The 27,801-nt window shown below is 38.2% G+C and overlaps 2 protein-coding genes and 1 long non-coding RNA gene across 5 annotated transcripts; 2 read left to right on the forward strand and 1 right to left on the reverse strand.

Annotated features, from left to right (window-relative positions):
- Positions 1 to 1,439: 1,439 nt before the first annotated feature.
- On the forward strand, positions 1,440 to 9,320 carry LOC128021045 (nuclear envelope pore membrane protein POM 121). Its single transcript, XM_052607920.1, has 13 exons — positions 1,440 to 2,071; positions 3,020 to 3,229; positions 3,379 to 3,543; positions 3,695 to 3,775; positions 3,877 to 4,051; positions 4,229 to 4,320; positions 4,561 to 4,640; positions 4,800 to 4,924; positions 5,009 to 5,108; positions 5,197 to 5,586; positions 5,926 to 7,317; positions 8,391 to 8,492; positions 8,593 to 9,320. The coding sequence occupies exons 1-13, from the start codon at positions 1,518 to 1,520 to the stop codon at positions 8,685 to 8,687; spliced, it is 3,561 nt and encodes a 1,186-aa protein (XP_052463880.1). The 5' UTR covers positions 1,440 to 1,517; the 3' UTR covers positions 8,688 to 9,320.
- A 1,121-nt stretch (positions 9,321 to 10,441) lies between these two features.
- On the reverse strand, positions 10,442 to 13,545 carry LOC128021047 (uncharacterized). 2 transcript variants are annotated; one of them, XR_008185463.1, is made up of 4 exons: positions 13,424 to 13,545; positions 13,171 to 13,343; positions 11,575 to 12,555; positions 10,442 to 11,236 (listed from the first exon to the last, which is right to left on the reverse strand). It is a non-coding gene; the product is annotated as an uncharacterized LOC128021047 (long non-coding RNA). The 2 variants fall into 2 exon arrangements; XR_008185462.1 differs by having other exon boundaries at positions 10,442 to 11,239.
- Positions 13,339 to 26,629, forward strand: LOC128021046 (receptor-interacting serine/threonine-protein kinase 4-like). Of its 2 annotated transcripts, none has more exons than XM_052607922.1 (9): positions 13,339 to 13,397; positions 15,906 to 16,282; positions 19,795 to 20,086; positions 21,405 to 21,553; positions 21,655 to 21,704; positions 22,622 to 22,780; positions 23,000 to 23,112; positions 23,600 to 23,843; positions 24,240 to 26,629. In XM_052607922.1, the coding sequence occupies exons 2-9, from the start codon at positions 16,101 to 16,103 to the stop codon at positions 25,508 to 25,510; spliced, it is 2,460 nt and encodes an 819-aa protein (XP_052463882.1). In that variant the 5' UTR covers positions 13,339 to 13,397; positions 15,906 to 16,100; the 3' UTR covers positions 25,511 to 26,629. The 2 variants fall into 2 exon arrangements, with proteins under 2 accessions (XP_052463882.1, XP_052463881.1); XM_052607921.1 differs by lacking the exon at positions 13,339 to 13,397 and adding an exon at positions 13,539 to 13,677.
- The last annotated feature ends 1,172 nt before the right edge of the window (positions 26,630 to 27,801 follow it).

Raw genomic sequence — 27,801 nt, forward strand, 5'->3', positions numbered from 1 at the left:
TCGCTTGAGTATTTGTGAGTCCTTTTAGATTAAAGCGTCTGCTAAACTAATAAATGTAGACATAAAATGTAGCCATGTGTACTGAGGTTGTAGGTTGTGTGTGTGTGTGTGTGTGTGTGTGTGTGTGTGTGTGTGTGTGTGTGTGTGTGTGTGTGTGTGTGTGTGTGTGTTTTCAAATGTAGTTTATTCCTGTGAAGGGAAGCTGAATTCTCGTCAGCATTACTTTACTCTTCAGTGTCATGATGCTACAGAATTAATTCTGATATGCTGATTTGATGCTCAATATATTTTCTTCTTCTTTTTTTGTAATTCATATTATCAGGGGTGAAAATTGTGACTAAAAACAAACTATAATACAGTGGGTATTAGTCTTTGTATATGTAGATATGTAATATAAACAGAAATGTAGTGTTGTTTTACATTACAACACAAGTGTGTGGTAAAACACTGTAATCAAGCTAATTTTTTTTATTGTAAGAGAAAAAAAGAGCAACAACAAACAGCACTGCATTAAGCCTTAAGAAACTTGTTATTCTTACTGTTATCAATGAGTTTAAGAGATTTATGAATAAGCCAAATCTCAGCAAGAAAGACACAAAATCTAGGTAAACTCTTGTGAAATGTTGTTTTTGTGAATAACAAATTTACAATGCAAAACAAAAGAATTAACAAGATTGATAGCATGGTCATTGCCAGAGAAATATATATTTCGGTGAACATTTTAAAATTAAATTTAAGAAAAGAAGACAAATGTCACTATCACAAATAGATTTAACCTGATTGCAATGATGGAATACAAGAAGTAAAGATTCTTCCTCAATTTTGCAGAATACAAATTAGAGAGAAGCAATTTGGCAATTGGCTGGATAGACATTATGCAGAATGTACCTCAAATTTTATTAGAAATACAATTTTTCAGGGAGTAACCATGCTTTCTTCCAATGATAGCCTACTATCAAATAAATTGATCCAGAAAAGTGTATGTATAGGGTATGTTAAATAATGTAACACTCTCTTTATATGTTTGCTGTTAAAAACTTTTATCAAGAAGAAAAACTCCATTCAATAAAGGTTTGGGCAAAATAGTTTTCTCATTAAAGCAAAGGTATGTTTTAAATAAATGCACATAACTTAGAGACAAGTTTCGATGACATATTAAAAGATCTAGCCGTAAAAGAAAGACTAAACAAAGTCATAAATTCTCCGTACTTCAGTATAGTACCATACGTTTTAAATAAATCCCAAACAAGAACAATATCACTGTCATACTACTTGTCAATAAATAAATATTGTCCATGGATCAAAATATTCGAATTATTCCAAATAATTTCTTTGTAGGGAGAAAAATTGTGCACATAACACGATTTGCAAGAAAGTTAAGCCTGTTGCTGAAATTAGATCGATCTAATAGTATGAACGCGTGCAGTCACGAACATGACGAACATCATCGAGACGTAAACAACGTGCGCGGACGCGGGGAATTATGGGATATCTTCCCTCAGCGGCGCGGTGCCGCCATGTCTCCTGAAGATAAACGGCGGCTAATCGTTTTGTCCGCTGTGGTGTTCTCTTTATTTCTACTTTTACTCGTGTTGAGCTACATACCAGCTTATTTGTACATACTTTTTATCTGTGTGGTGTCTTATGTCGTTTATTTTCACAAAGCGGAGGAGTTGCAGCTCTTCGAGAGATTAGGCCTCAATCCTCGCCGTGGACTGAGCGTCCCGTCGGCTCTGCTGCGCTGGTTACCGGGCAGGACTTTGAGCAGACTCCCGGCCGCCGGAAGAAACAAGATACGTAAAAGTGATGCTAGAAATTCCTTCGCGTCACCCATCGATAGACACTTTGCGGGCTCGTATTATAGAAGAGACCACACGCTCAGTGAGTCGGTGTTCAGCCCTCGGGATATACTCATGGGAAGTTACCTCGTCAAGACCGAAGAAAGCCCCTCTGCAGCGGTGAGGCCCGCTGGAGGATCGGGTGCTTTCATGCACCCCAGAGATCAACTCCGGGAGAGACTCGCCCGACCAAATTATGCCGTGCACACTCCTAACAGAAGACTGTCATTCGGGTAAACACAAAATGCTGTCTTGTCACTTTATGCCTGCATTCTCTATTTAAGCTCACGTCTTTTAATTGGGATGCATCAGAGATCCGAGTGTTTACGCTCTAATATAACACATCTGACGTCTATCAGGATTGTGGTTGTACACGTTTGGCTTTCTCGGTTGTTCTAACACGTACGTTGTCCCAGTTTTCCCTCCATGATTTGAAAAATGTGGGAGTTCCTGGAGCTGGTCAGGCGCACTGCGCCTCCAACACCAGTTTGGACGCCTGACACTACACGTGTAGGGTTGCAGATAGCTTGCCACATAACCTAAAACTGCATTTTGACAGCTTTGTTGTCGCATTTGTATCGTGCATGTATTATGTTGGCTAATACTTGAAATTGGAAATTTTTGTGAATTCAAGTGATGACAAATTTGAATTTTCACATGATCCTTCATAAATCGTTCTAATTTATTGATTTGGTGGGCCATTCACTTTTTTTTATTAATGTTGAGAAATGTTTTTGTTGCTTTAATATTTTTGTGGGGAATAAAAATGCAGGATTTTTTTTTTTTTGTAGAACGCTTAAAAGAACTGAATTTATTTGAAATAGCCATATGTTGTAACAAATGTACTTTTATTGCATGCTTAATAAAAGTAACGTTATTACTTTAAAAAAAAATACATTTTCAAATCACCGTTTCTACAAACATATTACTGAGCAGATCAAGTTAATTCAAAATTGATAGTATTTTTTTTTAGCACTAAATCAGTATTGTAAAAATTAAATTACATTTGTTATATCTTACAATTTTGCTACTTAAACTTAATTTTTCATCCAATAAATGAGTATAACAAACCTCTTTTAAAAACATAAAATCATTAGTAAGGCAATTTAAATTTAATTTTTTATGAGGGTGTTTACATTTTTGACGACAGATCTAACCTGTTGATGTTTCAATGTCATCAGGGACCCTGTGGGCACTTCAAGTCGGTTCACCATCACCCCCCAAAGACATTACCCCCTTCAGCAGACGGGAACATCTCCCATTGGAGTGATGCCACCTGCAAAATGGGATGGATTCTGTAAGAAGAACGTTCTCACCCAATGCAATTCACCTACTGTTCAAAGTCCAGTAACAGTGAAGATCGCCAGACCAGACCCCACACGATCATCATTGTGAGTCGCTGCAAATTCTGTAAAGTGGTTTAAATGCACCAGCATTAAAATAGGGTTATTTCTGTCCCAAAACCTTGTCTATAGCTGTCACAGTTTTTTTTTTTTTTTTTTTATGCCTTGCTCATATGTCAACACTACATTGTTTCTAGCTTCAATCACCTGAACTCTCCTGGAGCGGTCAAATCCCCAGGTATTGGAGCTCAGGCAGACCCCTGCTCCAGAGAGGCTGTTCTGAGTGTGCTGCGAGAGAGCAGGAAGAGGGAGGTTGATGAGGAGGACAGGAGTGCTTCCTCTGGGCAGAAGAGCAAAAGGAGGTATGTAATGGACAAAACGTGACCAAATGAAAGTCATCACACAATACTGTCCTCTTTAAGTTAGTTAGGTTGTAACTTTCCTTATGTACAATTTAGAAGATTTGCTGTTGGTTATTGTATTTTCACCAAATAATTGTCTTGGTCTCATCAGGCGACACGACAGCAGTGGAAGTTCTCAGTCAGCTTTTGAGCCACTTCTTGCAAATGGAGCTCCATCTCAGCTTGTGCCAAAGTAGGAGATTGTACACCTTCCATTGTAGTATCTGCCTCTACATCTGTTAAACGTTGAGTTTCATCACATTATCTCTTAATATGTTTCCTCTTTCTCCTTAGACCTGGCAATCTGAAGAGAGGGATCAACTCCTCTCTCAATGAAGAGTCCATAATGAAGCGTTCCCGCACTTCCTCCATCAGCTCTGTAAGTGGTGCTCCTGTTCCCAGTGGGGTGCCTGGATCTGTCCGCAATCCCATTCGCAGTTCCTACAGCTCTTCACAGGGTTATCCACAGGTATTTCATTTGACTGTTTTCTTATAGAGAGGATATAAAGATTTAGAAAATGAGGGAATGCAATGATAAATTATTAAAATTGGTAGCTAGTGAACATATTGATTGTTAGTTTAAAAATGTTTTATACTGTTGTGTTTTGTATTCTTTTGCTCAATTCCTTACATTTTGTATTTCCAGAGAAGAACAGCATCCAGTCTCAGTCTTTCTCCTTTCACAAGCCCTGGAGGATCTCGGTGTCCGACTCCAGAGCGAGCTGCCAAGAAAGCAAGGTAACCATCACTAACATTCACTTTTGTTGGAAAGAAGTGTGTTTTCATCAAGGCTTTTAATATTTTTTATACTGTTATTGTAAAGAAAAAGAAAAAAAGCAGATTGAGTTATGTTGTGCTATGTAAACACCTGCAAAATGTCTGATCAAGGTCAGATGAGCACATAACTATTGATTATACAGGGTCCATTTAAGACATTCTCATGCAACTCGTGTTCCTAAACTGTGTTGTGTGCTGTAGGGAGGAAGATGCTACCTCACCAGGTTCTACATCCTTTATGAAAATGGATAAGGTGGCAACTGACCCTGTGCCTGCTACAAGTGAGGAAACATATTAGCTCGTTCATGTTTTTTGTTTTTTAGTTCAGTGTGACTTTACATAATATAGGATTGGTTAGTGGTATAAGTGCAAATTAAAGATTTAAAGCTTTTTACCAGCAATGCTACAAATATGTAATTTTAAGTTTTTGTTTGTACCAGCTAAACTTACTCCAAAATCTGAGGCACCTGTTGCAACATCGACATCGGACTCTGGAGGAAGCAGTTGCAAACGCAAGCGCAAAATCCAACTGGTCACCACGAACAGGGGAGATCAGATTTCTTTGGTAAGTAACGAGGCTGCTGTTGATAAACATTTCTTCCAGACATTTGCAAAAATAATTTTCATCAATGTCACATTGGGTCTGCAGCCACCACCTCCTGAACTTGGCTATACTATCACAGTGAAAGATCTAGATATGGAGAAGAAAGCAGCTCTCAGCCAGATACAAAAGGTCCTGGAGGAGCCTGGTATGTTGTCTTCACTCTCACATGGATTGGCTATAAACACAATGAAATTCTTTAATCTAATTCCATGTTGTATCTTATTTTTGTCCAGATCCAGAGATCCCTCCTCCTGCTTCTGAACCCACCCCAGCTCTGGCTCCCTCTTTAACCCTGTTCTCTCAGCCAGCACCAGCCTCTTCATCTGGGACTGCACCTGCTGTGAGCTCTGCTCCCTCTCTGATTTCTCTCTCCATACCTGTGTCTGAGAGCACACCAGCCATTACTTCAACTCCTGCTCCGACTATCGACCTCACCATCACTGCACCCAGTGCGGCTAGTTCTGCACACCTGACTCTCACCACAGCCCCCTCTATCACTACCACCCCAGCTGCCCCAACTGCTGCTCCTTCAAGCATCTCAAACCCTCTGCTGGAGTCCCTGAGAAACATGAAGAATAATCCGCTTCTCAATGCTCCAACTCTAATGGGCACTACCACTGCAGGTTTGTTAAACCTTTACACTGTTTTTACAGATTTGGGGTGGTTGTTAATATTATTATTTAGGATTGTTTGTTGAATGGAAAGTTCAAAATGGCACATCCATCATCATTTTAATTTTGTTAAAAGTGTTAAAGTGTAAAGTGTTATCTTTTAATAAAACTACTATTATTAATAGTCTTAAAGATTCCAAACATTTGATCAGTATTTGTTTAAAATATATATAATTTATTTTTTATAAATATTCTAGAAAGGCTTTTTTAATACTAATATTGTATTTTTGGTACTGTGGTACACTTGATCATGACCTTGTATGTCTTTGTCACTCTGTACAACTCCAACAGTGTCTGTGTCCAGATTTTCTACACCCGTTTCCACCACAAACTCGAGCAGCGGAGTTGTCAAATCTGAGTCAGGCCCTGCCGCTCTGCAGTCTTCATTCTCTGCCCCATCCTCCATATCATCACCTGCCTACAAGCCTGCCACCTCTATGCCCTCTGCCTTTGCTCAGATCTTGGCCCAACCTCTTCAACCCCCATCAAGCATGCCATCTCTGGGCGGAGGAGGCAGCCTGTTCAGTTTAATTAAACCTGTGGCCACTGCTGCATCTGAGCTTCCTAAATCTACAGTCACTGCACTTACAACCACAGTCGCATCAGTCAATAGCATTAGCAACCCCCTGTCATCTGGGTTTAAGCCCATTTTTGGTGCAGCAAGCACCACTCCTTCTTCCACAGCAGAGGTCAAACCCACCCAGCCAACTTTTAAGCCTTTATTTGGCACAGGAAGTGGCATTAATACCTTCGGGCAGACAGCCACACCAACAACATCAACCCCTGCTGCTTCGGTTTCACAGAACAGTGGGATGCTATTTGGTGGACTAACCAGTACCCGACCAGTGACAGTATCCGCATCATCTGCCGTCCCAATTACACAAACTCCTTCCCCGTCTCTCTTTGGAAGCTGGACTGCAACAGTCACGTCCGCTCCAGCCACAAACACCACATTCCAGTTTGGAGCCACATCAACCACAACGGCTGCACCTTCGCTGAGCACCAACACCACTAATGCTAGCAGCACCGCCCCTGCTTTTCAGTTCGGAGCAGCAAAGCCTACACCTGCCCCTGCCCCACAGGCCCAAAACACATTCACTTTTGGCCAGGTTTCGGCAAACCAGAACTCCACATCCACTCCGTTTGGTGGGTTTGGCATGACCAGCAGTGCCACCACTTCCTCAGAAACACCCACAACACAAACCACTTTCGGGAGCTCAACCTTCACTGCATCATCAACCTTCCCAGCATCCACACAGCAGACCCCTGCTGCTCCAAAGCCTTTCCCATTTGGGGCTGGCAGTGGAAGTAGCGGCACATCACCATTTCTGTTTGGAGCCGCTGCCAGCACAGCAGCACCTGCGTTTGGGACTAACAGTCAGCCTACGTTTGGTGGAGCTGGCTTCTCTTTCGGAAACACCACCACCGCTTCTGCAGCTCCCATCTTTGGTACCTCCACACAGTCTGTGGCCCCTCTCCCTGCCTCAGCTCCTACATTCACTTTTGGTGGCGTGTCAGCAGCCACTCAGAACCCTGCTCCGAGTACTCCTGCGCCTCCTGCCTCTGGAGGGTTTAATTTTGGGGCGTCACTCTCAGCAGCACCGTTTGGAACCCCTACACCTGCCGCTCAAACGCCAGGGTTTTCTTTTGGAGCCAACAACACCGATAACAAGCCTGCTTTTGGTAAGTCTTTTTTTTTTTTTATTGAGAAAGGTCAAAAGGTTGTATTTTACATTGAGAGATTGTAGTTGCTGGTGATACATGTATATGCTCTCACATATCAGTATTTACCGAAAAAAAAAATGGTATTAATTATGGTAAGAGAATATTCAGACTTCAGTTTTATGCAGCAAAATGCATCCACAACACCGTAAAGGTGATAAAACTGATAATTTACATAATAGATATTTTGTTATCAAGTAACATGGTTATTTAAGTTTGGCTTGTGTTTTATGCTCTCAGTAGCTTTTGCCGTTTCTCATATGCAACAAAAATGACAGCGCTTATGGGTTGAACAACGCGGTTGTCGCAAGAGTGCGACTGCACACTAAATTTAGTCGCACAGCAGAAAGAATGGTCTATCGCAGTCTGAAGCCCTGTGATGTTTCTACTATAGGCCTATCTCTGTCAGTCATTCTGATATTTAGTTAAAATTAGTACATTGACGGAGTGCTGTCTGTTACGGTCTTAATTCAGTTATTTTAAGGGGAAGTTGTGGCATAGTGGTTAGAGAGTTTGAAGAGCGGGCTGAAAGACTGAGACGACGAAGTCTGGACTGAAACGTGGCACAGAAATCTGCGTTCTGATTCAGTTCTAGTGCATACTGGTTACTAGGTACCGGTGACATTGGCACCGGGTTTTGGTACCCAACCCTACTTAGATGCTGACATGGCAATACCAATAAATTACTATTAATAAAATGACTAAAATAAGATAAATAGAAATGATCATGGAAAACTATTTTATTAAATTCAAATCACTAAAATAAAAACTTAATGGAAAAAGTATGAAAATAAAAGCTAATTCAAAACCTTAAATACTACAATAGTGCATAAATAATTCTAAATGACACTTTACTTACAAAGATTCCACAACCATTTTCACTCAAAGTATTGCAGCATATTAGAACCGTGTGCAAGTGCTTAGTATCTTGTATGTAGTCTTGGTTAGCAGTAAGTGGATGAGTTATTTAATGATTTGCACTAAACCTAGTAAAGCGGTCATCTGACATTCTTGTTTGTTCGGTGTTGTCTTAGGAACATCAACTCCTGCTTTTGGCCAGGCATCTGCAGGAATGTCGATGCCATTTGGCAGCCCTGGAACCCCAGGATTTGGAGCAATGGGCGCCTCACCGTTTGGTAAAATACACAGTTTCTACTGGTTTTTAAAAATATTATATAATAGTTGTATCCAATTTTTTCCTTTTATATAAATATATATGTTTTAATCCCTTTTTAGGTTCTTCACCAGCCACCTTCTCTATCGGAACAGGCTCCAAATCCTCTGGGGCTCGTCGGTTACAAACACGCAGACCACACCCGAGGAAGAAGTAACATGGCTGATGCGAGTCCTGTCCCTTTCATTGTTGTCGTCTGGACTCTGCAACTACTCTTCTGGCTGTCCCACCTGCCCCAGAAACTGCTGCTGGTCCAAACACAACAAGGCTCTCAGTCAGACCTCATCTCTACAACCCTCCAGACTGTCAGGGCTGGTCAGGCGTGTAGGATCAAGGCTCATGGGGTGTTGAATTTAGAGTACCGGGCAACCCCATCTCTGCGGTTGGTTGCGCCCACCGAGACTCATCACAACCTCGCTAATGGAGTCAGTAAATGTCTGATGAGGACGGCTGGTAAGGATGGCGAACAGGAGTGAATTCTACTTGAAAGAAAAAGAGACTTTCAAATCTGGACTCACATGTGAATTCAGTCCGGTCCTGTTGAAAGAAAATGATCTTATTTTTGACTCTTTTTGTTTGAGTAATCAAATGCGCTTTATTTTAGATCCAGTGAATACCCCTTTTTTCCCCCTTGCAAATTAGTGTAGATTTGTCATGCTTTTCCATTATGCTTAGCAGAATCTTAATTTTGTTAAGCCTTCAAAAAGTGAATATTTTACCCGTTTCATTTACAAAAAGTGTTTTGGTTTTCTTTCTTTTTTTGAGCTGCATAATAAACAATCCAAATTTACATTGCTTTTTCTGTAAGCAACGTTTATGTGTCTGTTTTCCTGCATTAGTTTATCATACGTTGGATGTGTCCGTCTAAAACCAAAGCTGATTTTTAGTGCAACACACACACTTTTCCGTCACACCATGCCCATTTTACTACCTCTCCATTTTAAAAGTGCATCTGTGTCCCAGCTGAGGTGTTTTACTGCAGTCTGCCTCATTTGATGTACTGTTAATTATACTCTAATTAAAGTCAGCAATTAGCGCAAACATTTAGGTAAAACCATGATTTTATAGCTGTTGCATTTGCCATCAATGTGTATTTGACTGTCAGGCACTGGATGTAGCTCTCATTTTATCTTTTACCCATTCATGTGTGTGCCTTAGTGTGTTTTGCTTCTGGTTACGGATTATGGATGATGTCAGATTTGTACTCTGAGACATGGATGCCTGTTTTTTCATAATGCTTAAGAGGATTTAGATGATTTCAAAAGAAGATGATCTCAACTTCAATTATTTTTGATTAGTTACTAAAAAGTCAAATTTCAGTCTCTGTAAAAGTGCATTCTTGCGTTTGAATATTCTTTGGAAATAAACATTTGACTGATTGATGAATTGAAATAAGTGCAAAAAATTACTCTAAAGTGCCCACAAAATGCATGAATTTCAGGAGCATAGAGGACGTGGCTTTGCTTTGCTGTTGGTTTAAAAATAATTCTGCTTATTCAGATTTGATTTAACCTTGAGTTTTCTTTCTTTCTTTCTTTCTCTTTTTAATGTGTATGTAAACCATTACTGAATTTTTGTATGAACCATTCCTGGCTTTGTAGGAATTTTATGGTTTGTGCATGCTTGTGATGTGTTTTAAAATACCAAGATATAGCAAATACTCAAGCTGCGATTGAAACCGCATGTCTTTAGAACGTTCCTGAATCAGCATCCGTTGGGAAATGCAGTCAAGGCATTATGTAGACCGCCGATACCTGCAGATTTTAAGTCTTAACATGTTCTCAGGTCTGTTAAGTGAAAGAGCTGTGTATGATGTGTTTTCAGTCAATATACAATGTTTTAGATCCACAAAACACTGGATTTAATTAGTACTCAAATGCACAAATATGGAAGCACAAAAATGACACTGACTTTTAGTTTTTTTTTGTACTCCCTTCATATTCTTTGACCTGAAAAATCTGAATTTGGGACAGCAAATGTTTTTACAATGATGTAGCCATCTCTGTCCACCCTTGCATGGCATTTCTCACTTCAGTCTTAATGAGATAATTTGGTTTGTAATTAATGACATTTTCAAAGTATACTCATGCCCAGACTGATGCAAGGAGGCATGAGCCCAGGCTTTCTGTTTATTAGAAAGCCATACCAAATACAAGCGAGTTGTGAAGACTGTTGAGAAGATGAGATGTATGTTGAGATGAGAGCTGAATTTCTCAAGCTGTGAATGTTTGAGAACAGTTGTACCTAGTTGTATGTTTTTCAGATGTTGCTGTTAGTGAATGCTCAGTTTGTGTGTAAACCATTCCCACTAACCCTCATAAAGCATGAATGGAGTTCTGAATGAAGCGGCACCGATTGTGTTGTCTGCTTAATGCTCTGATAATGACATGCTGGTTTCCAATAAAAATGTAAAGTTGACTTGCTGTGGATCTTAATTCTGCTCATCTAGCATTCAGTGCATGACAGACAACTCGCACATTTCTAAATAATGAATTTGACTTCTGGTTAAAACATATCATTCATCACAGTTCAATAAAGAGGTGGGTTAGCGGAGAAGCTTTTTGTGCTTGTTTCTGTTTCTCTTCCTTTTCTTTGAGCTTGGATTTGTCTGTTGATCGATTGCAGTCTCTGTGTTTTCTTGTGCCTCATCAGATGGGACCAGATTGATGCATGTCCTGCTTTTCCTCACCGCTAGACGGCAACGTTCTGCTGTGACAATAACAAAACCAGTTAAAATAACCAAAATAACAACATTTAACCTATAATCAAAAAATAATTAATTTTTAAAATATTTAGGACAATATATTAATTGTAACATTTTCAGGACAATTCAGAAATTCTTACATAATGTAAAAAAAGATGTAATTTAAATAATATATATTATATATAAGGTTCAGTAAGATTTTAAGCACAACTGTTTTCAACATTATCAGAATCATAAATGTTTCTTGAGCAGCAAATAATTTCAGAATGATTTCTAAAGGACCATGTGACACTATAGACTAAAGTAATTTAATAGTAACTTAAATTTTAAAAAAAATTACCCCAATTGTTTGAACAATAGTGTATTCATTCATCTCTCCAGCATGGCCACAAAGAACCCATGAGTGCGTGTTTTTGCTGTGCTGGCATGAAGGCACTGGATGAAAGGCTCATGACGCCTCTCAGGCCAGTTTGGAAGAAAATGGACTAGTCCTGTACCTGAGGGAACTGCAGTGCGTGGTTGAGACAGTGCAGTTGAAATGTAGCCAGTACCTGCAGACGCCCGTCATCCTGCGGCTCTGAGACCTCATCCCCCAGACAAACCACCCCTGAGACAGACAATGATTCCTTTATACACAACAACTGCCTGATCCACTGCAGGAGGGGTCCGGAAGAATATGCTGGACTTCCTTGGACTCTGAGCTCTGTGGATCTACTTTCAGAAAATCCTGATTGGCCAGCTGATGACATGTGACCCCCGGCCAAGGAGAAGAGTGCTCATAGTGGACAGACGTTTGGCATCAAGATCAATGGAGCAAGATAAAATGAGGTTCGACTCATGTCATGTTTTGCAAACTGTAGGTAGGTCTAGTATAATGTTCTATAATTTCCTGCAATATAATGTGTCCTGCTTTATAAAGGAAGTGATTGTGAAAGTCTGTTATTGCACTGAAAACCAGAAGATCTTGGAGTTGAAGATCACACAGAAATAAATGCCCTCCCAGACAGAAAATGGAGATTCGGAAGTCAGAGACGAAGAAATGGGAAATTGTTAAAAATAAAAAATAAATCACTTTTAGTGCACTGTTAAAGAAATAGTTCAGGCAACATTCAGTCATCATCTCCTTTCCTTCATGTCATTCTAAAGCTATTCACTGAAGAAGTTACTCAAAATGTCTTGTGACATGCAGAGGACATCTTACCAACTTGCTATTCCTTGATAAAAAAATATTTTGGGAATGATGTCATTGATGATCGTTGTCGATGACATCATCAAGAGTTGTTTTCAGAGTATACACCCACACAGAGTGGAATTGCATCATCTGAAGAGATAGAACATAAAAATGAACCTTTCCAGAATCTACCAGTAGCAGAATATACAACGGTCTTAATATAAAAACAATGCTGTTCAAAGGTTTTAGATCAGTAAGACTTTTAATGTGTTTTAAAGAAGTCTATTCTGCAAATCAAGGCTGCATTTATTTGACCAAAAATATAGACAAAATACCAATAATATTGTTAAAAATGATTACCATTAAAAATAACGGTTTTCTATTTTAATATAATTTTAAATGTAATTTATTCCTGTGATGCAAATTTAATTTTCAGCATCATTACTCCAGACTTCAGTGTCAGAAATCACTTTTATATGCTGATTTATACCAATGTTGGAAACAGTTGTGCTGCTTAGTGTTTTTTAGAAAGTGTGATACTTTTTTCGGGATTATTTGATGAATAAAAGCTTTAAACGAAAAGTATTAATTAAAAAAAGACATTACAAATCTAACCGATCCCAAATTTTTGAAAGGCAGTGTGTGTGTGTGTGTGTGTGTGTGTATATATATATATATATATATATATATATATATATATATATATCACTGATATTAAAACCACTACATTATATGTTATATACAAATAGTTGATGTTTACATTACCCTGTCTGGAAACTGGAGTGCAGCAGGATTTGATTTCGAGTGACATTTCTCTTGACTTTGATTCTTGCCAGAGCAGCTTGAAGTCTGGAGCGATGCTTCAACATCATCGTCTTCCAGGCGCCTCCACATTTCACCCCGTGACCGATGAGCAGGTCATTCCCCAGCACCTGGGACTTTGGTTACACACAGAGACACATCTATGACGCACCGGAAACAGGGATTCACAGGTGAGGATAACATCCCAGCTGTCTACCTTTAGCCAAATGAATCCAAAGTTTTGTGCTGACGATGATCTGCTTCAGAACTGATGAGTATTTCTATGTCTCACACACAAACGCAAAGAGCTGCATGATATTCTGATGAACAAACAAAAACAATGTTTTCTTAAGGGCGAAATGAACGAGAAGTCTATCGTAAACGTGACGTCACTTCCAACTGGTCCCAACAGTTTAATCGAACCTAAGTGTTTCAGGTGAACACGAGACAGACAGGTGTGAAGAAAACGAGGTACATATCACTTTTAAAAATACTGTATTTTATACCTGTATTTTACTGTTCGTATTTTACTGGAATTTTGTTAAATTACGCCATATTTGCTATGTAAACAACAGTTACATCTTATGTGATTTATTTATAGAATACTGAGGTACAAATATATCAGCACTTAACTTACTTGACATTTCCTCTCATAAACCAGTTTTCACTGCACCTTTTTTTCAGCTCCACTTTGCAATTTCTGCTGCTTTCATGTAAAGTGCCATGATATAAATGATCACTTCAAACAACTTGAAACACGTGCATAGAACTAACTCTAATACCCATAACAAGTCAATTTCTCAAACTATTATTGAATAAATGCACTACCCACGTTTTTCATCTATGCCTGGTTAGTTTTTGCAACGTTTTTTCTCATTAGGGAACGTCTTACGATAACAGTAGTACTAATAAATGTCCACTAGGGTGAGCCAAATACACTTTTTTAAAAACTAATTGTTATTTGTAAAATCAAAGAGTGAATCTAATGTGATTCATAAATGTGATTAGTAAGATATAAAGATATGATATTCTAGAACCTGTCTCCAATCTGAACCATGCAGGTTTTCCTGTTTATTTTATTTAGAATTTTACATCTCCACCTAAACACATTCAAATTACTAATTACAAACCTGACCCTCTCTTATGCATCCATTCCAGATGCACAAAAACCCATCCCGATCATCAAGGTTTTTCTAAAAAATTATTAATGGATAGGCCAATAAAAGTAGGTTGGTTTAGTCTCCTAAATGTTTATTTAGAATTATTACTAACAATATAAAAATATTACTTTATAAAAATCATTAATGATCTCACATCAAAAAGAAGGTGGATATATGTAGAATTATATACTAAAAATAATTTTACTTACTAAAAAGTATGGACCATCAATCAGATGACAGAAAGCATGTAGTAGGTTAATAGTAGGTTTTTCAGCAAAGTTTTGATCATGTTGATAATTTAGAGGCCTTACAAATGCATGAATCAAATATGATACAGCAGACTTTATAAGTCAAATGTGTCCCTGGAGCACAAAACCAGTCTAAGTGTCAGTTTTTTTTTAAATTGAGATTTATACAGCATCTGAAAGTTGAATAAATAAGCTTTCCATTGATGTATGGTTTATTAGGATCATTTTTGACCGAGATACAACTATTGTAAATCTGGAATCCAAGGTTGTAAAAGAAATCAAAATACTGAGAAAATCGCCTTTAAAGTTGTCCAAATGAATTCTTAGCAATACATAATACTAATCAAAAATTAAGTTTTGATATATTTATGGTAGGAAATATACTAAATTTCTTCATGGAACATGATCTTACCTTAATGTCCTAATGATTTTTGGCATAAAAGAAAAAACGATAATTTGACCCTTACAATTTTTTTTGATTATTGCTAAAATTATACCCCAGCGATTTATGACTGGTTTTGTGCTCCAGGGTCACAAATATTACAAATATATTCCCATCACAGAAATACCACCTACATGGTTATAATAGATCTGAAAAGTACATGATGTGACTCACTTTTATTTGGACACTGCATGGGAACATTGTAGTTCAAGGTGATTTTGAAGGTCTGGTCGATGCAAATTCAAACAGGTTCAAGATTCTAGATTCAATTTTTTTTTCAACACATACACAATTATATAGAGCATATAGTAGTAGTAGTAGTAGTAGTAATAGCCCTTTATATATAATTTAGATATAACCATCAGTGAAATGTGAGTCCAGCAGTGAAATGTGAAGTCCATGTAAAATGAGTTTATGTTACCCTGAAGCTACGGCTAAACTATTATGTGTAGATTAACGTAAATTGAGTTCACGCATGCTTGAACCTTTTTTCCTTTTAGCTGTATCACATAACTAGGACATTGTTGAGTAATCCTAGAGAACTTGTGTATTTCTCCAGGGGGGTTAAGAGACTATTTTAACATTCTTGTGATCTCAGGTTATAAAGGTGTTGGGTGATAACCCAGCATTCCTTAAGCTTGGATAACCGTGTCAAATACAGTTCCCAGGCTTCATGAGCAGAAAGTTGAGAAGTTTGTAACTTCTGGCACTATATTAGATGCAGAGAAGTTGAAACAGTGGACAAACAGTGCTTTAGGGGTGTCACCAATGTCCTTTAGCTTATAAACGGGTATATGTGTGTCATAGGACTAGATTGGCCAATTGACTCTATGTCACCTTGTGTTCCAGGCTCAGGAAATGATGTCATTAGGCCCCTCCCACCCCTCACCTGAACAGAGGGGTAGGGCCAGACTGAAGCTGTCTGTACAGACAGGGGAAAAAAAACAAGGAACCGTTCACAACCTGTTTGTCTTTGACGGAAAACATTTTTATGTGAAAACGAGAATCCAGATTGCACAGGATCTTATTAAACAACTTTAAAAAATGGACGTCCCAGAAAATTCCCCAGGGATTATGGGACTTCTGAAAACTTTTGAAGCTTCAGAGTTTGGGAGTTGGGAGAAGATTGGCTCCGGCGGCTTCGGACAGGTGTACAAAGTACGACATATGCAGTGGAAAACATGGTTGGCGATCAAATGCCCTCCTAGCCTTCATTCAGATGACAAGTAAGTTAGTTTTGGGAGTATTTTACCTTTTCAGGCTTCTTGGAAGTGTGTTTAAAGTTTCGGGTAAGTGTGTGTGTTTGTCACCCACAGTCGCCTGAATGGCAAGAGAATTGTGTTTTTGTGACATGAAATCCCTAATTTGAGAATGTCATACTGTCGTCTTGAGAATATGCTTTAAGATAAGTTATGACATTGATATCCACTGGTTTGTTTATCCATGATTTATTTTAAATCAAAACTAATATACAGTATAACTGTTTATGTCCATGTGCATGTATTTTAGGTGCGTGTATGCTAATGTTCATGGGACTAAGTCTCTATTTTGTTTACATTAACATAAGTAATGCTTGTACGCAAAAAGACGCTGCCCCTCAACATGTTGTCAGGAAACAGCAATAATATACTGCCTCAAGCTATGATTATGACCCCCACCTCACTGAATACACACACAAAAACACATTAAGACTTGAATATGGCTCAACATAAAGACTTACGTTTACACTAAAGCATTTTAACTCTGTCCTGGCATGATAATGAGTGACTGTACATGAGCCTGTTTCCCAGTAACCTTCCTTACACAGAAATAACCAGAACTTTGGCATGCACACAGATGTTGCAGTCACACGCGGAACATTTTACTACTGGTTATATTCCTATAGGGTGATAGACATGTAGAATATTTCAGATATTTTTTATTATGATGAAATGTTATTTATTTATTTATTTGCAATGAATTATGGCAAATGGGGCCACTTAATGATACTGTGATTTAAAAATTAAACCGTCTATAAAAAAATCGTTGATACTCTTTTATACCATTCGGTCTCTTATTCTCCTTAAGGCTGCATTTATTTAGTGAAAATACAGTAAAAACAGTAATATTGTTCATGTTTTTCATTTTAATCTATTTTAAATGTAATTTATTTCTGTGATGCAGTCATTACCCCAGCCTTCAGTGTCACATGATCCTTCAGAAATGTGCTCAAGAAACATTTATTATTATTAACATTGTTGAAAACAGTTGTGCTGCTTAATAATTATGTGGAAACCATCTCAGGATTAATTTATTATTATTATTATTTAATATATAGAATAAAATAATCTAACTGACGACACACTTTTGAATGGTAGAGTGTGTATGTATATACGTATATAAATTCACCCACATATTTTAATCATAACCGTATGTTACTTTTTCCATTCTTCCTCATTCCACTTAATATTGAAAGTCTGTTAAATTGGTTTAAAATGACTTATTATGTTCCAGAGTTGTTGACGATGCTTTGGTCTTAGTCAATAGTCAGCTTATTAATAAGCACACATAATTGCTTTAGTTTAAACATTAGGAATTGCACTCTAGTATGACATGATATATAATCTAATGTGATATCTGATTTTCTTTGACCGTAAATGTTTCCGTGGCTTTGGATAAGAATGAATACAAGTGCATGTATTATTTTTTCCAGGTTAATTGTATTATGTGTGTCTTTTCTGGCCCTGTAATGTAGAATAGGCACTATAGATATTAGCACTTTGATATGTAATTGGACTTGTGTTGACAAAGGGATATGTCAACAGGTCATTAAGGCTGAAAGATTAGATCAGGCAAGGTTATCAGGGTCAAATCAAGTGTGACAGACAGCTGTAATCTAGCACGTCCTCCTGCAAAACTTGCTTTTGAACTCTTCATGCAGATGTCACTTAACGTCACCAAGCTTGAGGAGGAAAAAAGAAAAGAATCTGATAGAAATCCAGTGAATGTTGTTCCATGTGGCCCTCACCACCACGGGAGGTTATCAGCAGCTAAGATCTAAAGGTACAAGAAATCGAATTTGCCTCCCCCATCTAAACAGGACGCAGACTTAAAAGCAGGCTTTGTCTTCCTGCGCTCCATCAGGCCTCTGCTTTTTTTTGCAGAGTTGCCGAACCAGTCGAACTGGATCAGTCCTTTTTTTATAGAAAAGAACAGCTTTTGTTGAGCTCAAAGGGGTGGCAGAACAGATCAGTGTGGGGTAGTAGAATGGGTAGTTTTAAACATTTACCTCCGAACTCCCTGTAAATCTTCCCTCTGCTTGCCTCCCACGTGTCCATCCTTGTGGAAATTACTGCACTGTTTCTTACCACACTATTAGGAATTATGCTTTCCCCTCAGCCTGCTTAAAACTGATTTATATAAACACCATGTGTATTAAAATTGTATTATTTACTCTTTTTTTGTTTTTGTTTTGTTGTTCTTTAGAGTTAAGCTTAAGTAGAACATATCAACACTATGAGCATTTTTCAGTTGATTTTCTGTTTGATAATTAAGTGTATTAATTTTATTATTTACTCATTTAATGTTATATGTTATTATTAACTCATTTAATGTTTATTTTATTTTGTTTTCTTGGAGTTATGCTTTCCCTCAACCTAATTAAAACTGGTTTTATTTTAGGAAAAAATATCAACATTATGAAAAGGAAATTAATTAATTATTCATAGATTTTTTTGTTTTTAAAAACATTTGAAGTTTTTATTATAATTTATTAGAAGTTTTGCATTCCCTTTGTATTTTGAATTGATCTTCTATGTGAACAGTAAGTATACAAACATTTAATTTATAATTTAATATATATATATATATAATTTACATGTGCATTATTTATCAGGAGTTATGCTTTCCCTCAGCTTTATTAAAACTAGTTTTCTTTCAGTAAATAATATAAAGTATATTAAAATGCATTTTATTTATATTCTTGAAAATATCATTTATTTAGAGCATGCTAAAATAGTTGGAGAACAGTGTGGCCACTTTGGCTTAAGTGTTGCCATCACATGATTAATAAAAATCATTTGACTAATAACGCAGACTTTTTGATATTGCCAATTCTTTTATATTTCTGCTTGATTTCTTGAGTGACATGCTTGAGAGATCTTTTGGCCTTTTCTTGGTGCTGTTAACTAAGCAAACAGATCGTAAACTTGGTAAGTTTATTTAAAAAAATGTGACCTCCACGACTGACATCTGTCTGATTAGTTACTATTAAAAGGGTTTGTGTAAGAACAAACTACAAAAGAGCCATTCATACAATCCCATGCCTATCAGTGTTTAAAGACTGGAATGTAATTAAAAAGATTAAGTCAGATAAATATACTGTAAACAGCATTATGAAAAACTCATAAACCTGTTTGTGAGTGCGTGAACGCTGCTTCAGATGCCCCTACTATATTTCATAAAGGAAATTTAGCCCAAAGCTAAAAAACATTGTGTTATTGCTCAGAAAATGCTTCCGGACAATATGAATGAGTCAGTGTGTGCTCAGGTCCAACGGGTTTTAGTACCTTCCCTTGTTTGTGTAGAAGCGTCTTTCTGTGATTTCTTGCTCTTTTTAATTGATGGGGTGTGTTGCTAGCTATCCAGCTGAAATCCAGCTGGATCCCTCCCATGTTATCACATTCCTTACAAAATAAATGGGATTTGCAATCCACGACAGCTGTGATATTATAACTGATTAGATAATTTTTTTGTTTAGGGAGCGTGCCGAACTTTTAGAGGAGGCCAAAAAGATGGAGGCGGCTAAGTTCCGCTACATCCTCCCTGTATACGGCATCTGCAGCGATCCGCAGGGACTGGTGATGGAATACATGGAGACGGGCTCTTTGGAAACCCTGCTGGCCTCGGAGCCACTGCCCTGGGAGCTGCGTTTCCGTATCATCCACGAGACGTCGGTGGGGATGAACTTCCTGCACTGCATGAACCCGCCCCTCCTTCATCTCGACCTCAAACCTGCCAACATCCTGCTGGACGCACACTACCACATCAAGGTGAGCCAGAGCGAGCCTCGTCTGGTCATGATGAGGCCTCGACTCCTTTGCTGTTCTATTAAAAAGGTGGTGACCTTATTACTCACAGTTAAGAATTTCCAAGGAATCAATCACAGATGATTTACTGCATTAAAGCTTCAGCACAAGTGATTCATCACTACCTGAGTAAACTGCCCTGCTTTGATCACGCAATAACAAAACACCTACAAGTTTTTTTGCACCTTTACATGTCCGTTATCTACAAAACAAACCCTCATGTTGTTCCAAATTTTCTTTTTTCTGTGGAACACATAAAAAAAAGAAAAATGACTTAATGGCATATTTACAAAAAAAAAAAAAAATCCCTAAAAACATTTTTTTTGTGTGTTCTTTAATTCATTAAATGAATTGCTTTTTAAAATTAATTTATTTGTTTGTTTGGATGGATTTATTAATTTATTTATTTATTTATTAGGAGTTAAGCTGAAACCCTTTGATAAAGAGATTATAAATTAATATTTAATTAATTTAATTAATAAAAAAAAAAAACCCATTCGCTTGATCCTGGTTCACTGCAGGTAAACAAATAATTTTGAAACCCAATGGTTCCAATTTAAAATGTTTAATTTCAGTTTTAAATGTAATTTATTAGTAAAATTTAATTAGTGAATCCCTAGCATTTATTTTAAACTGTTTTAAGTATTTCTAAATGCCATAAGGGAAAAATTATGATGTTTGGATCAAATTAAAAGAAAACAAACAGCTACATTTGTCTAGATTATGTGTTTCACGTTCAGAAAAACATCCCGTCAGCGTGATGGATTTGAATCCTGATCTCGTGTGTTGACGACCGTGTCAGATCATGAAAATTCGTACGGATTTCCAAAGGAATGGGGGGAAGGGCACACCTTTCATTTTCTTTTTACAGTCTCCACATACCTTTCCAGAAAATTCCCTGAGGGTTGAAAAGCTTTCCCATGCTTTATCCCATTTATATCCAGCCTTCCCATAGATGAGTAAGCAGGTGTCACGAGGGATGGGTGGGAATCGTCGTGTCGGATTGAAAAGGCTGGATGTAAACACGCATCCGGACCAGTCTGAGCAAGCTAAAGCAAGGCAGTGTTAATGAAGGGCTGGCACACACACGCCTACATATGCGTGCACACATTTACAGTAAAATCAGGGCTTCCCCGCCTAACTGTAGGCGACATTGAACATGATTTTCTGGAAAAATCACTGTAAATAATGCTTGCATAAATCCTAACATGATTTTAAGAAGTGATAACATTAAAATATGAAGAATGAACCTTTTCTAAATACTTTGTGTTTTTCATTTTAGATTTCTGACTTCGGTCTGGCGAGGTGGAATGGCTTTGCTAGGAACGACGATATTAGCCGTGACGGGTTTTGTGGCACCATCGCCTACCTTCCTCCAGAAAGGATCATTGAAAAAGACAGAATCTCTGACACTAAACACGATGTGTACAGGTCAGGCATTTTGGATTGCTGTCAATGTGTAAATTGTAACTACGATCAAATTGAAATATGGGTTGTCTGAACATATGTCTAATGCATATGTGTTGTTTCAGTTTTTCCATTGTTATCTGGGGAATCCTCGCTCAGAAGAAGCCATATCAAGGTAAGACAAGAAGTCAAAGCTGACTCTGGAAAGTGTTTCTGGAAACTCTTATTTTTGTTTATCTTCACTATGGGTGGCATCAGATCCCGTAAACATTTTTTTTTTTTGGCATTCATTTCAATCTTACTGAAGGAGTGTCTTTGTGGTTATCTGGTTGTGATTTCCAGGTAAATCTTTTTTTTTTCCAAGTAACCAGCAGTTACAAGAATTCAGTGTGAAAGAATGGGAAAACTATTTTTATTGTCAAGACAATTCTGGTTATGTTTGGAATCAGCTAATGGAATCAATCGGCTAACAAACAAACCTTCCAAAAGGAACGTAAATAATATCCTGATTTACAATGAAAGTTGAAATCACAGGATATAAATTATCTAGAGTTTTTTTTCTGGTTTAATGTAAATTATATTTTCAGGATCTTGTTGATTTTTTTTTCTTCAATGTCGTATAACTCTCCCAAAAATGTTTTATAAAGAAAATAAAAAATATTTTCAGTTAAGTTACTCTCCATGTTTACTAGTATAGTTTAATATAATGTTATAAAAATATCAGTATATTATTTACATTTCATTTAAATTGCAGTACTTACACATGACTGTACTGTAGATTTGTTGTATTTTGCTTAATTTGTGATCATTTTACCTAAAAAAAACATAATATAAAAATTAAAAAATAATAATAAAAGAAGAAAAAAATTCAGGTCTGTTGATTTAAGGGAAATGCACTACAAAATTGTTTTACGAAAATTTGTTTTATTTATTTTTTTGTAATAAAATCTATTTTCTTTTTTTTTTTTAATAGATTTTGGTGGTAAAATATGACTTTGTGTGTTTCAGTCTGTTTAATTTGGAAACTCAGTTTAGTTTTTTGTTGCGTGGCAAATAAACTAATGTTATTTATTTGCTCTGTTGGTTTCACAGGAGAGAATAACATCCTGCACATAATGGTTAAGGTAGTGAAGGGCGTTCGTCCAGATCTCAGCCTCATTCCCCGCAGTCGTCCCCAGGCCTGCTCAGGGTTCCTGTACCTTATGCAGAAATGCTGGGCACATTCCCCTGAAGCCCGACCCAGTTTTCAAGGTAAGTGTCTCTCCCTTCGATCAAACCACTAATGTATGTGCTGAGTCACAAGAACCAGAGTTGCATTGCAACAGTGATATGACAGCAGATCCCAGGCAACCAGAACAATAAAGACACAATTAGCCTTTACTGTTCTTCAGTGCATTTCAGGAACTATTTCTATAAATACCAGTTTCCTTAAAAAAAAACATTGAAAACATTGATCACTTGCTCCGGCAGAGATCACATCAGAAGCTGAGGAGCTCTGCACCAAACCTCATGATGAGTCAAGAGCTTCTATTTCTTCAGAACCAGACTGTTCCCCTTGCCCTGCCCCAGCCTCCAGTGAACAGGTAATATCACTATGCATCGCTAGGCATGAATCTTAACTAATCTTGTTCCGTTATCACGCTTTTTCCAACAAGTTATGTTCATATGATTCATTTCGATTGACCTCCAGTGAGGTTTAGACTTCCTGTCCATCTGTTATTAGGCAACTCTTTGCTATTTGTTTGTTTTAGTCTAAGTACATAGTGTAAATGTTTTACCAAAATGACAGTCTTTCATCAGTAGGAGAGAATGCCACCAAACTGCATTGCTTTAACAGGACCCTTTTGTCATTTTCTGTGAGAGCGTATAACACAGTTTATTTTAGGAAGAATACACTGTCCTTCATCTGTCCGAATGTTACATATTTTAATTAAATCTTTGCATCTACAGTCAGTGATTTATTCATTTATATGGCTCCCTCCATTGCTTCTAAAATATTGAAATGTGGTTGCTAATCGTCATTGTTGATGAATGTTCTCTTACAAACAGTCTGTTCTACTTCACATACAGACAAACAACCAAATGCCAGTGAGGCCGAAGTCAGCCATGTTACCTGAGAAAGACTACAGCCTGTCCGAGCTGCTGTGTCAGATTGACTCCGGCTTGTCTCGCAGTTTTAGCAATGTCAAAGAAGAGTCCCTCGAGAGCAAAGACAACACCAGCAAGAGACTGTCAGGCATCTCCTCTGTGGACTCGGCTTTCTCATCCCAAGGCTCGATTACATTGTCCTTTGAGAAAGAAAATGCTGTAAATGGTAAGAGAAAACCACAGTAGCATCTTGCCACCTATTTTTTTGTTTGTTTTGTTGTTGTATGCATAAGGTTATTTGTTTTCTGTTTTGTTGCTTTTTGTTTTGATTTTTTTGCTTATTTTATTTATATTTTTTGTTGTTTGGTTTATTCATTTTGTTCTTTTTGTTGTGCTTTGATTTTGTTTGAGTGTTTTTTATTATTTAGTTTTCTGTTTTGTTTTGTTTTGTTTTTTGTTTTGTTACCCGGTTTTGGATTTGGTTTCGCAAATATTATCGATCAGTAGAGATTTGTCGAGGGGTAACTCGCTGAATCTGAAAATCGTAAAAGTCTAATCACTGTGTCATAAAATAATTTTCACTCATTTTTATTGTTGTTCACTGTGTTTGTGTACAACTTAGAATCCAGTGAGTTACAGAGGAAGAAACTTTGTGAAGCCATTCGCACTGAAGACATCGCCAAGCTAATGAAGATCCTCCAGCCTCAAGATGTTGACTTGCTCTTGGAGGGCGGCAGCAACCTGCTCCACTTCGCAGTGAGCCTGGCCAATGAGGAGGCAGTAAAGTTTCTGCTGCTTAGCAACTGCAACCCTAATTTGCCCAATATTCACGGAGCCACGCCCCTCCACCTGGCTGCCGAAAAGCGGCTGAAGGGAGTGTCTGACATTCTCCTGAGCCGCAAGACGACAAATGTCAACGCCAAGGATGAGGACCAGTACACACCTCTACACTTTGCAGCGCAGAACGGCGATGAAGCCCTGACCCGCTTACTCCTAGACCGAAATGCTTCCATTAACGAAATAGACGCTCAGGGCCGGACGCCGGCGCATATCGCCTGCCACCACGGACAGGAGAATGTGTTGAGGGTCTTGCTGAGTCGTGGAGCTGACATCCATGTGAAAGGTAAAGATGACTGGACAGCGCTACACCTTGCTGCCTGGAAAGGCCATTTGGGAATAGTGAAGCTCCTGGTGAAGCAGGCCGGTGCAGATATTGATGGTCAGACATCGGACGGGCGCACTCCGCTCCATCTAGCGTCTCAAAGAGGCCAGTACCGGGTGGCACGGATCCTGGTGGAGCTTGGCGCTAACGTGCATCTAACCTCTGATGGCCTCCACAGTCCGCTTCACGTGGCTGCGGAAACCGGCCACACCAGCACTTCAAGGCTGCTTGTGAAACACGGCGCCGATATTCACAGCCAAACCGCTAGCGGCTGCACCGCCCTGCACCTGGCCGCACAGAAAGGCCATCTGCCAACAGTTAAAATGCTTCTGGGAGGGGGTGCTGACCCTGAGAGCGTTAACCACGGTCTTCGCACGGCATGTCACCTGGCCGCTGAGAACGGCCACTGCGAGGTCCTCAAAGAGCTTCTGCAGAGCTGCCCCGACATCGCCAGTACCCAAGACCGGAATGGATTCACTCCGCTTCACCTGGCTGTACGCGGTGGCTACAAAGACGCCATCTGCGTCCTGCTCAAACGTGGTGCCGATGCTGCACCGCTGTCCCCGCAGCCCGCTGGAGAACATACGTTCGACTACACCTCGGAATCTGAGCCAGAGAGTCCGAATCCTTTCACCCCCACAAAACTCCAGAGGAAAGTGGTCGTTCTGAAACTCACCAGCCACAAAAACACTGACAGCTCACTGGTCCCTGGTGAATCGGCACTTTGTTGAGGGTCCTACTGTGGTTTGAACTCATGTACTCCAGGAACAAACCTTTGCCAATATGCTCATAGACACTTTCTCCCTCTTTTTTTTTTATTTCTACTTTATAAAAACTGACAGATGCTGAAAAAGAGGGACTTAATGTACATGTTGTAATTACTCGGTTATCGAAATATTGACATTTTCTCCAGCGTTTGGGCTCTTGTTGGCTTTCCCCCTTAATAATGGAGTTGTTTTGTAATTGGAAAGGCATTTATGTGTATGTATATATATATATATATATATATATCTGTACTGTAGATAGAGCCTGGATCTTGTTCTACCTTTAACTTCCTTTCATTTCCATGCCATGTTTATCCCTTGCTGTTCTTGATGTATGTCTTTGATTTCATCGTTTGCTTCTTCTTGTTACCCGAGTGATTGATGCAATGAAAGCAACCCCAAAATTGTTTAGACATTTCTATTGTAGCATATTAGAATAAGCTTACCCTATATCAGCCTAATATTGCACTTCAGAGCTATAATTTAAACAGAAATGACAACACTGTGGTGCCAGTTATGTAATTAAAGTGGTTCACTCAAATAAAGATGTGCATTTATAGAGCCATTTGGCTCATTCCATGGGAACATGCCCTCAGGAGGATCACAGGTGTGGGTAGACAGTGTAGGGGGGAGGGCTGTATCCCATGTACCCTCATGTTCAGACCATTGGCTCATTCCTGAGACCACTTTATCTTTTCATCACTCTGTAAAACCATTGCGCCAAGCCCTATTTTATGCCAAGGGGGGCATAGCCATCATTACCCTTCACTGTCTGGAACAGACAGCCTTGTAATTGCTAGGTCTTTAAACTTCTGTTGAACTCTGAGTCTTTTAGATGTGATTCTGTGATGTTGTTTTTAGAATCCATGCATTTGTATAAATGAACTCTTCTGTAGCAAACCAGTCAGTAATCCAATGCCAACACCTTTTTTAGGTTTTACCTTGACTTTTTGTAATTAGTTGATAAAGCTGCCTTGTTATTTCCTTTTTGTATACTTTTGAATACTCATTTATCCATAGTGTTTGCACATATTTGCACACTTTTATATTTTATGAAAAATTAAAGTGCATCACATGTATAAAGTATCTGTCATCTGTTGTTGCATTTTTTGATTCTAAAATATTATTAATATTAATATTAAATATTAATATTATTGTTGAATATGTTCATGTAAATACTGATACTACTAGCAATATTTACTAAGTCAGCTTTAATTATTTAATTAGCTCATAATTAATTACTTGTGACCTTTATTTTAATTAACTGAATGTATTCAGTGTATATATATATATATATATATATATATATATATATCTGAAGAAATAGACTTGGTTTAATGTCAGGAAGCCTGACAACATCCATCACAGCAAAAACAACAGACCTAAGACAATGGCTTACTGTTCAGAAGTGTGTGACACACACTGCCACCACCTAATTATCTTAAGAAGACAGCGGTGGGGCAGAGATATGGAGCCTCTTCCACTTTTTTCTTTAAAACTGGTAGGACTCGTCTGACAGGCTGTGAGATGATGATGTTTTAAAGCCCAGCCACAGGCTCGAACATGCTTTCATACACACGTGGACATGTACAAACATCACTCGGTAGATAGCAGAACCAGTGATTGCGGAAAGCTGATGAATTCACTGATTTAGAGCTGGTGCCAGTCAGACATATGCGACACACTCATAGTTGTACTCAGTTGCTGTCATGGAAAGTTACACGTTGACTGGCTCTCCTAACAGGAAAGAACTGAATACAGTCTGTTCCCCTAATCTTTATCTGCTACTGTTTGTTGTACAGATCCAACGTGTTGCATAAAACTATAACAGAATTTTCAGTTGAAGGCCAAGAGATGTCATCAGATTTGGAGCAAGGTGTCAAATTAAGAATGAGAAAAGGTCAAAATTGTTTAAAACAAGACTTCATTGCTCTTTGAAATTCATCCAAGGGGTCATTTTGTTCTCCATCATATATACAAGAGAAGTGATAGAATTCAATTCAAGTATAAAAAGCAAACTGTTAAAACAAGCTTCTGAAATGGGTGATGTCAGAGTGAGTAATAGACTGTGACGCCTTGAACATACAGGTGTTTCCTTGAGGATATCTTATGTGCAAGATCTGACTTGAACTGCATTCTTCTTTCTTGAATACACAAATGAATCAACCTGATGCTCTCCTCTCCCATTCAAATGCCCCACCTTGTGGAAAAATAGAAGTAAATATGCAACTCCATAAGACCATTCTGTTTTCCTTTAG

This window comes from Carassius gibelio, chromosome A10 (assembly GCF_023724105.1).
Source record: "Carassius gibelio isolate Cgi1373 ecotype wild population from Czech Republic chromosome A10, carGib1.2-hapl.c, whole genome shotgun sequence".
Classification (NCBI taxonomy): Eukaryota; Metazoa; Chordata; class Actinopteri; order Cypriniformes; family Cyprinidae; genus Carassius; species Carassius gibelio.